This window comes from Delphinus delphis, chromosome 14 (genome assembly GCF_949987515.2).
Source record: "Delphinus delphis chromosome 14, mDelDel1.2, whole genome shotgun sequence".
NCBI classification, from domain to species: domain Eukaryota; kingdom Metazoa; phylum Chordata; class Mammalia; order Artiodactyla; family Delphinidae; genus Delphinus; species Delphinus delphis.
Window position 1 is genome coordinate 66259923 of NC_082696.1, and position 14985 is coordinate 66274907.

The 14985-nt window shown below is 42.8% G+C and overlaps 1 protein-coding gene across 1 annotated transcript; it reads left to right on the top strand.

The window, feature by feature from the left end:
* The first annotated feature begins 185 nt into the window (after nucleotides 1-185).
* GJA10 (gap junction protein alpha 10) lies at nucleotides 186-12874 on the top strand. Its single transcript, XM_060030231.1, has 3 exons — nucleotides 186-300; nucleotides 4916-6359; nucleotides 12292-12874. Exons 2-3 carry the CDS (start codon nucleotides 4932-4934, stop codon nucleotides 12328-12330), a joined length of 1467 nt encoding a protein of 488 aa, XP_059886214.1. The 5' UTR covers nucleotides 186-300; nucleotides 4916-4931; the 3' UTR covers nucleotides 12331-12874.
* Nucleotides 12875-14985: the final 2111 nt, after the last annotated feature.

Consider the following 14985-nt stretch of genomic DNA (forward strand, 5'->3'; position numbering starts at 1 on the left):
CTCCAGTCACTGGGTTACCTTTCCTTGAGGCAACTAATATTAGGGGTTATTCCATGTACGCTTCTGAGTTGTTCTTTTCATAAATGTATGATTTTTTTTTTTGGCAGTACGCGGGCCACTCACTGTTGTGGCCTCTCCCGCCGCGGAGCACAGGCTCCGGACGCGCAGGCCCAGCGGCCACGGCTCACGGGCCCAGCCGCTCCGCAGCACGTGGGATCCTCCCAGACCGGGGCACGAACCCATGTCCCCTGCAACGGCAGGCAGACTCCCAACCACTGCGCCACCAGCGAAGCCCTAAATGTATGATTTTAATGTTTTGGCTCTGGTAAAATGCATTAAAGGTATTAATTACTTTGCAGCTGACTTTTAGGATTAAATGTCAAGGGCTTTCTTGGACAATGTACCCTATACTACACAGATACACATTAATACATCGTGTGTTTTCACCTCTAGTTAATTCTGACAGTCAGTTTGTATTTGAGGCTAGTGTGCTGGGGTAGTGGAAATTTAACCTCTTTACCTGTCTACCTTTCATTATCATCCATTTTTTAAAATTAAATATATGAAAATAGAATAGGCAGATGATACTTATGAAGTGTCAATAACTTTATGCACTTTCTGTATTTTATATGGAAAAGAGCAGGTTTAGAAATGTGCCTTGGAGCTGTGTTCTAGGGACACCCTTGCTGTCAACTCCTCTAAGGTGGCAGTTAGATTGCGTACTTGACATGTGACTAATGTAAGATGCTACAAGGCTGGGAGTTAGGAGATCTGGTCTCTGCGTTGGGCAAATCATTTGACCTCTCGGAATTAAAACACTTTACGAAAATTTGATATAGGTTTCTAAGGTTCTCACATTCTCTACTGGAAAAGAAAATTTTCCTGAGCCGCCTGTTTCAGCCTAATAGAATATTGCTAGAACACATAACCTACAGACCAGGCACAGCCCCCTCTTGGTGGTCTAAAAATGCTTAATTTCTTTTTGAGCTATTTCTCCTTTCAGCCTGGCATGATTTGCAAGAGCACTTTGGGTTTGACTGTCACTTATTATTTGTTCCCATTTGGTGAGGCCAGACTCAACCCAGGCAGCTGTTGATGAAATTGGACATGACCCATTGATCTGTGACATCAATTCCCAGAGCAATCAATTGACTGAAAGAAATGCACCCAAAGTCAAATCACCATTATCATCCACAAACAAAAAAGGAAAATTCTCATTTGTTTCACCTTTCATTTCCAAATATGATATACTAGGAGGGTCTCCAGCTTCGTGCCAATTAGAAAAAAATATGACAAGAGAATTAAAAAGCACCAAAGGACACCGTGACCTCAGGGGAGGACTAGGTTAGACTCCATTGATCAAAGTTACTGCGCTTATTCCGCATTGGTCCCCACAGCCAGTGGGTGAGAGCTTTTACATCTGCAACCAGCAGTATTTCCACTAATTAGCCACACATGGTCCAACTTGAAGGTTCTTTGAGCCCAGTCATTAATTTTTTATCCACTCCTAAGGTAAGTTGTAAATACATGGTATCTCTTGTTTATAAGAAATATAGGAAATCCCTGTGGGGATACAAAGATAATATTTGAAATAAAATTCAGGAAAGGAGCACTGACTTTTTACACAGGAGAGGCTAAATTAGTATTTGATAATAAAAGAAAATTCAAGAATATTTCTTGGACCTGTAGTTATTTAATAGTAAAAAACAGGTTTTTTTTAGGAAACATAGGAATGCTTGTCTAAAGGATCTTGCTCTTGCATGCTCATATGCATGATTGTATTTCTGTTTCATGTATTTCTGTTTTTCGGTGTTCCTTTTCTTGCTATTTAAAAATTATAATTTACTAGTTTTAAAGCAAGAGTGGCAAAAAGAAGCATTAAATAGTTTAGGATTTCTAAACAGAGAATAAGTTGATAAAATGAGCTAGCTTTTTCACCTTGGGGTTTTTACAGAAAATAGAACCTCTAGCTTTTTTTTAAGTGCTAATAAAGGAGTTCTTTCTTTAAATAAAGAATAATGGCCAGACAATTTTAAAGGAATAATTATGGGAAAGGACCTAAACTCTTTAAGAGAGGATAGAGCTTAGTAAATTATTGCTTCTGTTAATGAGGCAGAAGTCCACAATTTTTAAATCTGATTTTTTATTTGCATGTGCTAGAGATGACTACATTTTTAATTTTTGAATTACAAACAATTCACAAGTATATAGAGTAAAAATAGCCTCCTTAATACCTCTTCCAAACTCTGACAAGTACCTACTACTTTAAAATTTTAATTTAAAATATTGTTTATACATATGCATGTACATACCGCTATAAATTTACATAAATGTATATATTAGATAAAAATCAGTCATGCTTTCTTAGAAGAGTCTTTTTCCTTTTCCTTTTTCTTTTTTGCCTCTCCCTTTAAGCTCCACCCTCCACCCTCATGTTCTCCTACAGACCTCCAGTAACCTATATGAACTTCCTCATGTGTGCCCTTCTGTATTTTTTCTCCATACTTCTATAGCCACATACACATGCATTTCCTATACATATGCATACACATATATGTATATTTATAGGATTTCATTTTACTCAGTGATCTATGGATGAATTAGTTAGGGGAGAATTGTTGTCTTTATAAATTTTGAGTTTTCTAATCACTGAGCATGGTATATCCCACCATTAAATTTATTTATTTAAATAGTGCTACGTGTATGTGTATTTAGCATTGTCAGCAATTCTCTTCTTGAAACTGTCCTGCTTTGGTTTCAGTGACATTGCCCTTAATGGTTTTCCCCCTCTTTCTCTTTGGCCATTTCTCATTTTCACCTGTAGACTTTTTTTTTTTTTTTTTTTGCAGTACGCGGGCCTCTCACTGTTGTGGCCTCTCCCGTTGCGGAGCACAGGCTCCGGACGTGCAGGCCCAGCGGCCATGGCTCACGGGCGCAGCCGCTCCGTGGCATGTGGGATCTTCCTGGACCGGGGCACGAACCCGTGTCCCCTGCATCGGCAAGCGGACTCTCAACCGCTGCGCCACCAGGGAAGCCCCAATCTGTAGACTTTTTTTCCCCTGTGCTATTTTTCAAGGTTTTGTCATTGGCTTACTTTTTCTTCTTGTCCCTAAGTGGTTTCTACCTATTCAATGATTATTCACAAATGTTTATTTATCTCTAATTTGTAACTTTTGTTGTTGTTGTCTTCTGGACATCTCGACTTTTGCCATTCAGTTTTGTTGAGTAAAATCTGTAAGTTTTTTCCAATTATAATTTCTGGCATTAATGGGCTTCAAAAGCCACCTTCTACTTCAAGATATAAAATATGTTTTTACATTTTACTTTAATACTTTTATAGTTTAGTTTTTACATTTAATATTTGTATCCCATCTGGAATTTATTTTTGTGTTTGGAGATAAGTAGGGAAAATATAACAGTTCCATGTTTTTTTCTCTTATATTTTTGAGTTGATATTCATTTGTTTTTTTTCACTGTCCATTTTATACGTCACTGGGCATCCTTGGTGACTAAGTACTGTGAGGGCTGGACGAGGTATACATTGTTGAATTCCCTGGCATCTAGCACAATGCCTATGTGATAGTAACATTTTAGTAAACATTGTTGAATGAATGAATTATGGACGGAGAGAATTGTTTCATTATCTGTTTTAACTTAATAGCACTTATCCTGTTTTTTTTCTATGTCTTTCATACATGGAAGTCTTCCACATCTTAGAAGCCTTTAAGCTCTCAAATATTTTAACCTCATTGAACCTTGAAAAACATTTGGTTTTTTCAGGGTAAACCGAGTAACCTATTCATATCAGCTATGCCTTGATTCTTTCCCAGCACCCAAGCTTGCTAGAGAAGCAGTTTATATTTACTTTTCTTCTTTTTTTGTTGTTAGTTTGTTTTTGTTTGAATTTTATTTATTTTTTATACAGCAGGTCCTTATTAGTTACCTATTTTATACATATTAGTGTATACATGTCAATCCCAATCTCCCAGTTCATCCCACCACCACCACCACCCATTTTTCTTCTAAGGAAGCAGAGCTTCTGTGAAAACCTGCTGTTGCAGATGTGGCTTTGTAGATGTAATCATATGTCATTGCTGGTACTGTTTCTGAGCCTGCTTAATCTTTACTGCTACCCTGTGCCAGTTCCTGAGGGTTTATTTGGCTGAGTTCTGTTTTCTTTACTCGTACTTTCAGTCTTGCGGTGGGAACCATCGATGATACATAATGAGGATCTATTTTGTTTTTCTGTTGATGATTTTTCCAGTGATAGAGTCAAGGAACTGAGTTTTAAAAAGAGAAGACAATTCAATCCACTATTATTTATTGATACCTTAGTGTGCCAGACCAAAATGAAATAGAAAGTGTCCCTATCTGCAAAAAGAGTACCTTTTCAGGAAAGGTAACATAAGACAACTGTCACAAAACTCATTTTAGGCACAGTACCAAGTGAGTGGGATAAACACTAGTGTTGTGTGAATTTAGGAATGGGAAAAATCACTCTGACTTGGGATGGCTGGGGAAAACTTCCTGGAGGAGTTGAGGCTTATTTAAGATCATGTAGGATGTATGGTAAATATGGCTTCTCATATGTTAGAAAAATGAGCAAAATTGTGGAATGGAATGCATTGTACAAATATGATGGCCAATGAGTATACCAGAATGACAGTCAACTTTGTGTAGGAGAGAAGATGACAGGAAGGGAATCGGGTCAGATTGGGGAGGGTCGTTAGTGTTTTTCCCAAAACATATTCCTTAGAAATACCCTGTTTCAGCAAGCACAGGCCATAAATATTAGAGCTGGAAAATCCTTTGTAGTTTTGTTGACACGAAGAGAGGACCTGCTGTACTGATGAGCTCGTCTTTATATATTACATCCATGGATGCTATTAACCTCAGTGTTTTCTGTATATTTCAGACATTAGTCCCTTACCATGGGGGATTGGAATTTATTGGGTGGCATCCTAGAGGAAGCTCACTCCCACTCAACCATGGTGGGGAAAATCTGGCTGACCATCCTTTTCGTTTTCCGGATGCTGATACTAGGTGTAGCTGCTGAAGATGTCTGGGATGATGAACAGTCAGCATTTGCCTGCAACACCCAGCAGCCAGGTTGCAACACTGTCTGTTACGATGATGCTTTCCCTATCTCTTTGGTCAGGTTCTGGGTTTTACAGATCATCTTTGTGTCTTCTCCCTCTCTGGTATATATGGGCCATGCACTTTATAGCCTCAGGGCCTTTGAAAAAGAGACGAGGAGGAAAAAGTCACAGCTTACAGCCCAGATGGAGAATCCAGAGCTTGAATTGGAGGAGCAGCAAAACATAAATAGAGAACTGAGGAAGTTGGAGGAGCAGAAGAAGATCCAAAAAGTCCCTCTGAAAGGATGTCTTCTGCGTACTTATGTCTTACACATCCTGACCAGATCTGTGCTGGAAGTAGGGTTCATGATAGGCCAATATATGCTCTATGGGTTTCAAATGCACCCCCTTTACAAATGTACTCAACCTCCTTGCCCCAATGCAGTGGATTGCTTTGTGTCCAGGCCCACAGAGAAGACCATTTTCATGCTCTTTATGCACAGCATTGCAGCCATCTCTTTGTTCCTCAACGTACTGGAAATATTTCATCTGGGGGTCAGGAAAATCATGAGGGCACTTTATGACAAATCCGGCGGTGAGGGCATTGAGGACAAAAGGGGACCTCCATTTCATTTGAAAAAATATTCAGCGGCCCAGCAGTGTATGAATTGCTCTCCCTTCCCTGAAGGAGTCTCTCTACTTCAAGCCAGCAATCAACAGCAAGTCTTCCGAGTCAATGTGCCGAATTCTAAAACCACGTGGCAAATCCCACAGCCCAGGCAACTTGAGGTAGACCCTTGCTGTAGTAAGAAAGACTGGGCTAAGGCGGATCAGCACAGGGGACAGCTCCATGTCCACAGCCCGTGTCCCTGGGATGATGGTGCTAGAATTCAGCACTCGGCACAGCAACCAGACCGTTCTCCCTTTGGCTTGCAGACTACAACGCCCCAGTCCTGGCTAGATACCACGATGGCTCCTAGACATTGTCCATCACGTACAACAGGACCCTGGGAGCAGTCCCAGGACCTGCAACCCTCAGGGGAGGCTCTCACAGGTTTACACAGCCACTGCAGACACAGCGATGGCAGCATGAGAGAGAGCAGAGCCCAGACAGACAGATCTTGCATGGGCAGTCGCGAGGCCAGATTGCTGTCTGAAAAGGGACAGCTGTACAGTGACTCAGTAAGCTCCAGTTCTCAAAATAGCTCTTACCTGGACTTTCCGCACCGGGAAAACAGCCCCTCACTTCTGCCTTCAGCCACTGGGCACAGAACATCAATGGTAAGTAAAGACAGACAGCCTGACTGATCATGGGACTTTCACAAGAGGTGTTCCACTTTGGTTACTTCTTAGCCTTCTGTTTCCTCCTTTGTGTATATATGTGTGTGTTGAGAGAGAGGGAAAGGAGGAGAGAGAGGATAATTTATGGAGAGTTAAATTCATCCATTTAACACATTCAGTTGAATTTAATTCGTAAAATAAACTTATTGAAAACTTTTTATCAATTAGTCTTATAAGTGCTGGGTATATAAATGAATAAAATATCATGTGTACCATCAAAGGGCTCAGAGTCTGGATGGGAAATTAGGTAAACATATAAATGATCAAGTGTAAGGTGCCATGTTAGAGGGAGTGGTGTGCAAAGGAGGGAGAAGTCAATTCTTTCTGGATGGGTCAGGAAAAGCTTTATAGTTGAAGCTACTTTTGAACTGAGTCTTGAAAGATGTGCTGAGTTTCTCCAGACCTGGGAGGACTCGGGTACATGGAAGGAGGCTGTCCCAGTACAAGGAGAACACAGACAAAGGCTGAGAGGTGTGACATAGCAGGGCTGTCTGGGGAGCCACGTGTGTCTGGAGCACAGACTAGTAGGAGGGCGTTGGAGAAGGGGGCATGGAGGCCTTGCAGGGAGGCAGTGGAGAACCCATAGAGGATGTACAGCAGAGGAGTGACTGGATCAGAGGTGCACTTTGGACAGCTCTTTGTATCAGAGTGTGGAAAACGGATGGAGGAGGGATCATTTGTAACCTTGAGTTGCCCTTGTCTCACTAAGGAAGGAGGGTGTGCTCCATTGTTTTAATAGCTCTGGCATTTAAAAGTCATACACAAATATTTGTTGATACATTTCACAAAGAGGAAGATCAATATTGTATTGATAATTCTGTTCTCTGAAAAGCCACTGTGGAATAAACATTCCCTGGCCATTGTAAGGCATAATGGATATTTACTGTGGATTCTTCTCAATTCTGAAAAAAAACAAAAAAAAAAGGGAGAGAATGACACATGTTTTACGTACTGCTCCTAACAACTTTTTTCCATTAAAAGGAAAAAATCCCCCAAGTTAATAGGGGAACTTCCCAATTGAGTTCACTTGGTTGAACTCACACTCTTGCTTTTTCCTTTGCTTCATTCTTTGTGTTAATAATGATTGAATCCTTCTACCCTAGTTTCGTATCTCCCATGAGATATTTTGTGACTGCGCTAACGCCATACCTTGAGGAGGAATCATCCTACCTAGATTTTTCCTAAAATGCTTTTTTTCAAACTTATACTCATTTCTTGTCAGTGACCAGCTGTCTTCTCAGGAGATTACGTGTAAGATTATTAGATGGCTGCTTGGAACCCTATGCCAAACTGTAGCAGGGTTCTCAACTCTGGCTTGAGTTAGCGTCACCTGGAGCTTTAAAAACATCTCCATGCCCAGGACCCATCCACTTCCAATCAAACCAGAATCTCTGGATCTGGGATGGAGGATTGGTATTATTAAAATTCCCATGGCGATTGTAATGTACAGCCAGGGTTGAGATCCACTATTTTATTTTATTTTTTATTTTTTTTTACTTTTTGGACATGCCCTGCATCTTGAAGAATCATAGTTCCCTGACCAGAGATTGAACCTGGGCCACAGCAGTGAAAGTGCCAAGTCCTAACCGCTGGACCACCAGGGAACTCCCGAGATCCACCATTTTAGAGTAACCTTGCCAGTGGCCACTGCTTCTTGTCTGCATTTGTGAAGTCAGCATGACAACTTTCATCATTTTCTCTCTCCTGTACCTCACTCCATGTGAGAGGAGCCTTTGTATTAACAGAAAGTTGAGGAAGAAAAAGCAGTGTTTAGTTGAAGCAGATTTTCTTAATCTCAGATTATCTTTTGGGAGAGACCAGCCTCGCTGAGGAGCTTGGAGAAAAGATGATGAAGGTGACAGGCCCTCTTTCTTTTTCATCTTCCTCTTCCCTGTTTATGTTTCTAAGAATTATAAATAATGCCTTTGGCCACAGAGATTTCCTACTTATGGTCACTTTCCCCCAAGCCTCTTGACAGGGGAAAGGCTTGAAAGGGGGTTGACAGGCCACTTCACTCCCCAAATGGTAGAAGTCTTGGGGATTGAGGCCACAGCCGTCAGCTTCAGAGCACTGTAGCTGACACATCATACTTAACTGCAAACAGAGGGATCTTTCATTGGAAATTAGCGCAGCAAGCAAAGGATTGTTCGCATCCACTTTCAATACATGGACTGTAAACAGCTTCTTACACTGTATCAGGTCCCAGAGGGCCAAAGTTTTAGGGCTCAATCAGATGTATTCTGATTGCAGCAGTTGGTGTTTCAGAGTGAAATGACTTCTGGTAGGTACCACAGTTGCTTTGCCACTTGTTCCCCTTAGAGAGAACTGTCCTGCAAAAGAAATCCACGCTATTATAGGTCAGAAAAAACACCTGGAAGAGCTGTGATTTATACTCCAAGACATTTCCCTTGCCATCACCCAAACCCCGCAATTTTTTCAAGTCTAAGCTTGTTGATTACTAAATAAGTTTCTGTCAAGGTTGGTTGTTTGTGGAAAGACTTAATTGGGCATGGAGAGCAGACTTTTAGTCTGGCCGAGTGAGCATGGGGAAGAATGCTGGTTGAGTTTTAGGAACCCATGCTACCCTCTGTGATGAAGACTTTCCTCATCGTTGAATGCCTTCACCTGTCAGAGATGCTGTGGAGTAGTAATCCTCATGCCCAATTCTACTTTAAATCACCAGGGAAGCTTTGAAAAATGCCCTAATAAGAATCTCTGCAGATAGAGCCTGGGTACCAATACTATTTTTTAAATTTATTTATTATTTTTGGCTGCGTTGGGTCTTCGTTGCTGCACGCAGGCTTTCTCTCTAGTTGCGGCAAGCGGGGGCTACTCTTCGTTGTGGTGCGAGGGCTTCTCATTGCGATGGCTTCTCTTGTTGTGGAGCACGGGCTCTAGAGCACGAGGGCTTCAGTAGATGCGGTGCATGGGCTCAGTAGTTGTGGCTCACGGGCTCTAGAGAGCAGGCTCAGTAGTTGTGGCACACGGGCTTAGTTGCTCCTCAGCCTGTGGGATCTTCCTGGACCAGGGCTCGAACCCGTGTCCCCTGCACTGGCAGGCAGATTCTTAACCACTGCACCACCAGGGAAGCCCCCAATACTATTTTTTAAAACTCCCAGGTGATTCCAATGTGCAACCAGAGCTCAGAACCACCACTGTAGAGGAGGAAGGTTTTGGCATTAGGAAGAAGGTTGCCCTGCGACCTCTTCCAGTCTTTTGTGACATTAAAGTGCTAACAAAGAGAGTTCTCCTGTAGCTCCACAGAGCTGAGGACCTTTGCACTTACTGGTCCCTCTGCCTGTGATGCCCCACCCTCCAGGACCTTGGCATGGCTGATGGTGCCAGCTGTGCCAAGGTCCTGGGGAGCACTCTTGGGCCATGATCATGGAGGGGAGAGCTAGGAACGAGGTTGGAATGGGCAAGGGCTGATCTGTTGGGCGTTATAGGCCATGGAAAGGAATTTGAGGTGGATGGTGCAGGAGTGATGGTGGTCTGCTACGTATATTTTTAAAATCACTGTTTCTGATGAGTCTCTTGTAGAGATGCTATGGTCTGAATGTTTGTCCCCCCTCCCCCAGATTCATATGTGAAACCTTAATCCCCAGTGTGATGGTATTTGGAAGTGGGGCCTTTTGGAGGTGATTAGGTCATGCGGGTGGAGCCCTTATGAATGGGATCAGTGCCCTTATAAAAGGGGCATCAGAGAGCTCCTTTTCCCATCCACCATGTGAGGACACAGTGAAAAGATGACTGTCTGTGAACCAGGAACTGAGCTCTCACCGGACACTGGATTTGCCAGTGCATTTGTCTTGGAATTCCCAGCCTCCAGAAATATAAGCAATAAATTTCTGTTCTTTATAATCCACCCAGTCTATGGTATTTTTTTATAACAGCCCAAATAGACCAAGACAATGGGTAAGAGTGCAGTCAGGGAGACCAGCTAGGAGGCTTGCACAGTGTCCAGGTGAGAGGGGAGTGTGGCTCAGACCAGGGGTACCACTATTAATCGTTTGAAAGAAGAGTCTTTTTCTTATTTCTTGTTTTTCAAATTAAAGTCGTACATGCTCATTGAAAGACATTCAAGCAGTATAAAAGAACATAAGAGTAAAATGTGAACCTGACCATGTGAGGGTTCATCTCTCACTCTCACCTGGACTCAATTCCCACTTCCCTCACCAAAGACAATCACTGTGAACAGAATGGGGTGTGTTCCCCACCTTCCTCACTGCATTCACAGTCTGTCTTTGAGGACAAATATATGTCTGCACATATTTTTTATTTTTTTCAAAAATATAAATGTGATCCTGCTGTAGAGATGTCTCTGCAATTTGCTTTTGCTTAATTAATGATATGTCTCAGGGACTCTCCATGTCAGCACCCACGGAGATGCCTCGGTTTTATGTGCCTCACGTTTTTCCATGAAATTGATGCACCACAAGATACTTGACGGCCATGTAGCCGTTCTAAGTTTTTCCTGCCGCAGACAATGTTGCAGTGAATGTTTCATACGTATATCTTTGATAGGTACCTAGAAGTGGAATTATTGGTTTTAATGGGCATGCACGTTTTACATTTTGATAGATGCTGCCAATTTTTGCTCAGGAAGGGCTGTACCAATTGACCCTCTTTACCAGTGCATTAGCACTCTTTCCCCACACTCTTGCCAATATTAGGCGTTATCTCCCCCCACCTCCAATTTGACAAACTAGAAATGTTTCATAACATTTCCCAATATTTCCAAAATGTTTGTCTTAATTTACATTTCCATGATTACTAGTAAGGTTGTTCATATGTTTATTAGCCATCTGTATTTCTACCATGAATTATCCTTGTCTGTTTTTCTGTCATTTGTTTTTCTTCTGATTTCTAGGAGCTCTTTTATGATATTGTATAAACTCCTTGTCTATATATGTATTGAAAGATATTCTCTCAGTCCGCTTCCTTCTTATCCCTGTGTATGGTGTCTTTAAAATTTTAATATTATATTAAATCTAAAATCTCTGTGACTTCTAGGTTCTTTGCCTCATTTGGGAAGGTTTTTTTGACTCAACATTATTAACAGGGGTTATTAGATGGGTGTTTGAAGAGTTGATTGTTATAATTTATTGAACTTTTTGGCAGAGGAGCTTTACATAATATATCAATTACCAAAGAGTCTAAAGAAGAGGAGGAAAGACTCCCACTTTACTGAGTCCCTGATTGTGGTCTAGACACTGCCATGGGCTTCTTCACTGTGACTCTGTGATTATTCCCATTTAAGGATAAGGAAATAGATGACTTGTCCAAAGTCATGCAATTAGGATGTGGTAAAGCACAGTCTTTGGGACATAGCAGGGACATGAATTAATATTTACTGAGTGAGTGGATGGGCTGGAATTGTATCTCAAGCTTGTCTGACTCGACCCAAGTCCTTCTCCCATATCCCATTGCTGTTTCCTGCTCTCCCTACACAAGGCAACCTAAGTGTAGCATATTTTTAAGATAGATTATTACAAAATGGAACATCCACATTTGGTTCAGTTTTCCCTTTCTACATTACTGCAAAGTCAAAAATTCTGGTTAATTGTGGAGGGGACAAAGATGGAGCTTTGGAAAAGGTTGGCCTTTTAGTATTAGACCTGGATCTTGGACAAAACAACCACAACTGGATAATGAGGAGGAGATGGCAGGTGGGATTCAGATCTTCTGCCACAGCGCTGTTGGGGAACAGAACCTCTTACATGCACGTTCATCTCTGGGGCAAGGTCGGGGGATTGTCTTCTGTAGGAGGTTTTTGTTTGGATTTGGGATATTTGTGACACACAAAGAGTCTCAGGTGGGTAGGCAGGACTGGCTTTTACAAGCCCTTTGAGTCTATTTTGTTTTGTTTCAGAACATGCTTCTAGAACTTTCATCCATTATGAAAAAATAATGCATCCTGGGACCAGAAAAAACAGACTCAGGAGCACCTGGCATCTGCGAGATAAAAGTTGTATGTTTGTCAGCTCAAACTGCAGGAGGAACTCTGAGAACCATCCCCTCCAGAACCATGAATCAGGCAATGTCTGTGTATCGGGGGCTCCCAGCTGGGCTCCCTGACTGCTGGGCTCAGCCTCTCACTGCTCCGCTTGGCCATGCTGCCTGAGGCCGATCCAATGCTCTCCACACACCAGGGAGGGCACTCTACCCCATCAGAGAAAATCTAGGGGCAAGAGCCGCCATCCGAGGGGAGGAGAAGTGGAATGTGCTACCATCCCTACCAGTAGCTGACTCTGCAGCAGCAGCAGTTTGGACCCTTGAACGTGGTTCCAGAGCAGGCTGGGAGCTCTGCCTGCAGCCTGGGCTCAACACGCTTCCTGTCTGTACACCAGAGGCTGGAGGGAAGCTTTCTGTTTTCTTCCTCTCATCAGCTCATTTCTTGGGGATGAAGCAGCTGGATGTTCGTCCCTAGATGCCATTACATAAAATATTGGTTACAGCACTGGCAAACACTCGCATCACATGACTTTATCCTTCTGCTGGGATCGTGGTCAGTAGTGATGCCATCACTGTGGGCCAGCAGGTGCTGGGGAATCTCATTCCCAACTTCCAGGGGAGTGACTGAAGCCAGCACCACTTCCTCACCCTTCCCACCCTCCCAGTGGTCCCGAGCCATCCAGGAGAGGTGCATCAAAACACTGAACACTTCTTATAGAGCACAGAGGCATGGATGGCTGTGTGATGTCCACTAACTATCCAGTCGGTGAGGCTGGTTGGCTGGTCATTACTGTCTGAGTTCTGAGAATCAGGAAGGTGGACTCAATTCCCATGGAAGGAGCCACTTAGCCCTGTCCTCTGTCCCGTGGCCAGACTCTCCTATCCCTGGCCACACACCTTGTAACAAAGGCTTCAAGTTATTGGGAGAACCAGTTTGTTCCAAAGACACAAAGGTCTGCATTATCTATATCCTGCTGAGATAAAATCCATACTCCTTAGCCTGGCACATAAAGCCTTCGTGGGCTGACTCCTGCCTCATGTTCATTCCCTACCTCCTGTGCCCTAGCCCGGCTGCACTATGAGTAAAGCAGATTGCCTTCCCATTGTGGGTGACCAGCAGCCAATCTGTTGAGGGCCTGCATAGAATAAAAAGGTGGAAGAAGAGTGAATTTGCTTTCTCCATTTGAGAAGTGGAGTCTAATTTCCAGCCCCTTCAATCTGGGCTGGCTTTAGTGACTTGCTTGACCATAGGATTCAAGGACAGTGATGTTCTAGGACTTCTAGGATCTTGCAGTTTCTATCCAGGCTCCTTCTTGGAGATCTCTCTCTCTCTCTTCTCAACCCCAAGTTGCCATGTAAGCATCCCAGCTTACAGTTCCAGTTGAGCCCAGCCTTCCAGCCATCCCTGCCAAGACACAAGACATGTGAGTGAACCCATCTTGAACCCTCCAGACCAGGCCATCTACTAACTCAATACTACTGAATGCCCTCAATCAACATCTCATGGAAGAGAAGAATTGCCATCTGAGCCCTGCCCAAATTCCTGAACTCCCCAACTGTGAAATATTATTAATGGTTGATGTTTTTAAGTCACTGTGTTTTAAGGTAATAATTTGTTACAAAGTTTTAGATTACTGGAACAGTAATGGTAATGACAGAACAAAATAATGCAGAGTTTTATTAAAATTGTTACATGAAATATGAGAATGGAAGGCCAAAGGAGGACTTTTTTTCTTTTAGAAATTCATCTCAAGTAGTCATCACTTCACTACTCTTTTCATTCTTTTTTTTTTTAAATTAGTTTATTTATTTTTGGCAGCTTTGGGTCTTTGTTGCTGTGCACGGGCTTTCTCTAGTTGCAGCGAAGGGGCTACTCTTCGTTGAGGTATGCAGCTTCTCATTGCAGTGGCTTCTCTTGTTGCAGAGCACGGGCTCTAGGCGCATGGGCTTCAGCAGTTGTGGCTCGTGGGCTTCAGCAGTTGTGGCTCCCGGGCTCTAGAGCGCAGGCTCAGTTGCTCACGAGCTTAGTTGCTCCACGGCATGTGGGATCTTCCCGGACCGGGGCTTGAACCTGTGTCCCCTGCATTGGCAGGCGGATTCTTAAGCACTGAGCCACCGGGGAAGGCCTGGAGGACTTTAATGTTTGAGGAACTTAAATTAATAATCACTCCCATTTATAGAGTATAGTAATTAAATTCCCTTCAATATTTTAAACTCCATTTATAAATGTAATGCATTTAATCTGTTTTTTAAACACTTCATACTTGTAGGACAAACACAAAATCCCTGACAAGTAAAACATTCCTGAGTGTTACCGAGTCTAAGCTCATACTGCTCACCACACGACAGGCCAATAATTGAGAGATGAGTTGTTGGGACAAGGAGTAACAACTTTATTCGGAAAGCCAACAGACCGAGAAGAAGGTGGGCTCGTGCCCCAAAGAACCATCTTGCCTGAGTTAGAATTCAGGCTCCTTTTATACTAGAAGGGGAGGCAGCAAAGTCAAACATCTAGTTCCCATCAGCCTCGGGAGGGAATGTGTTAATTTCTTCCTCTCTGCAGTCATTCACAGGTGGGCCTGGTCAGGATGTTTCCTGTGATGGAAACAAA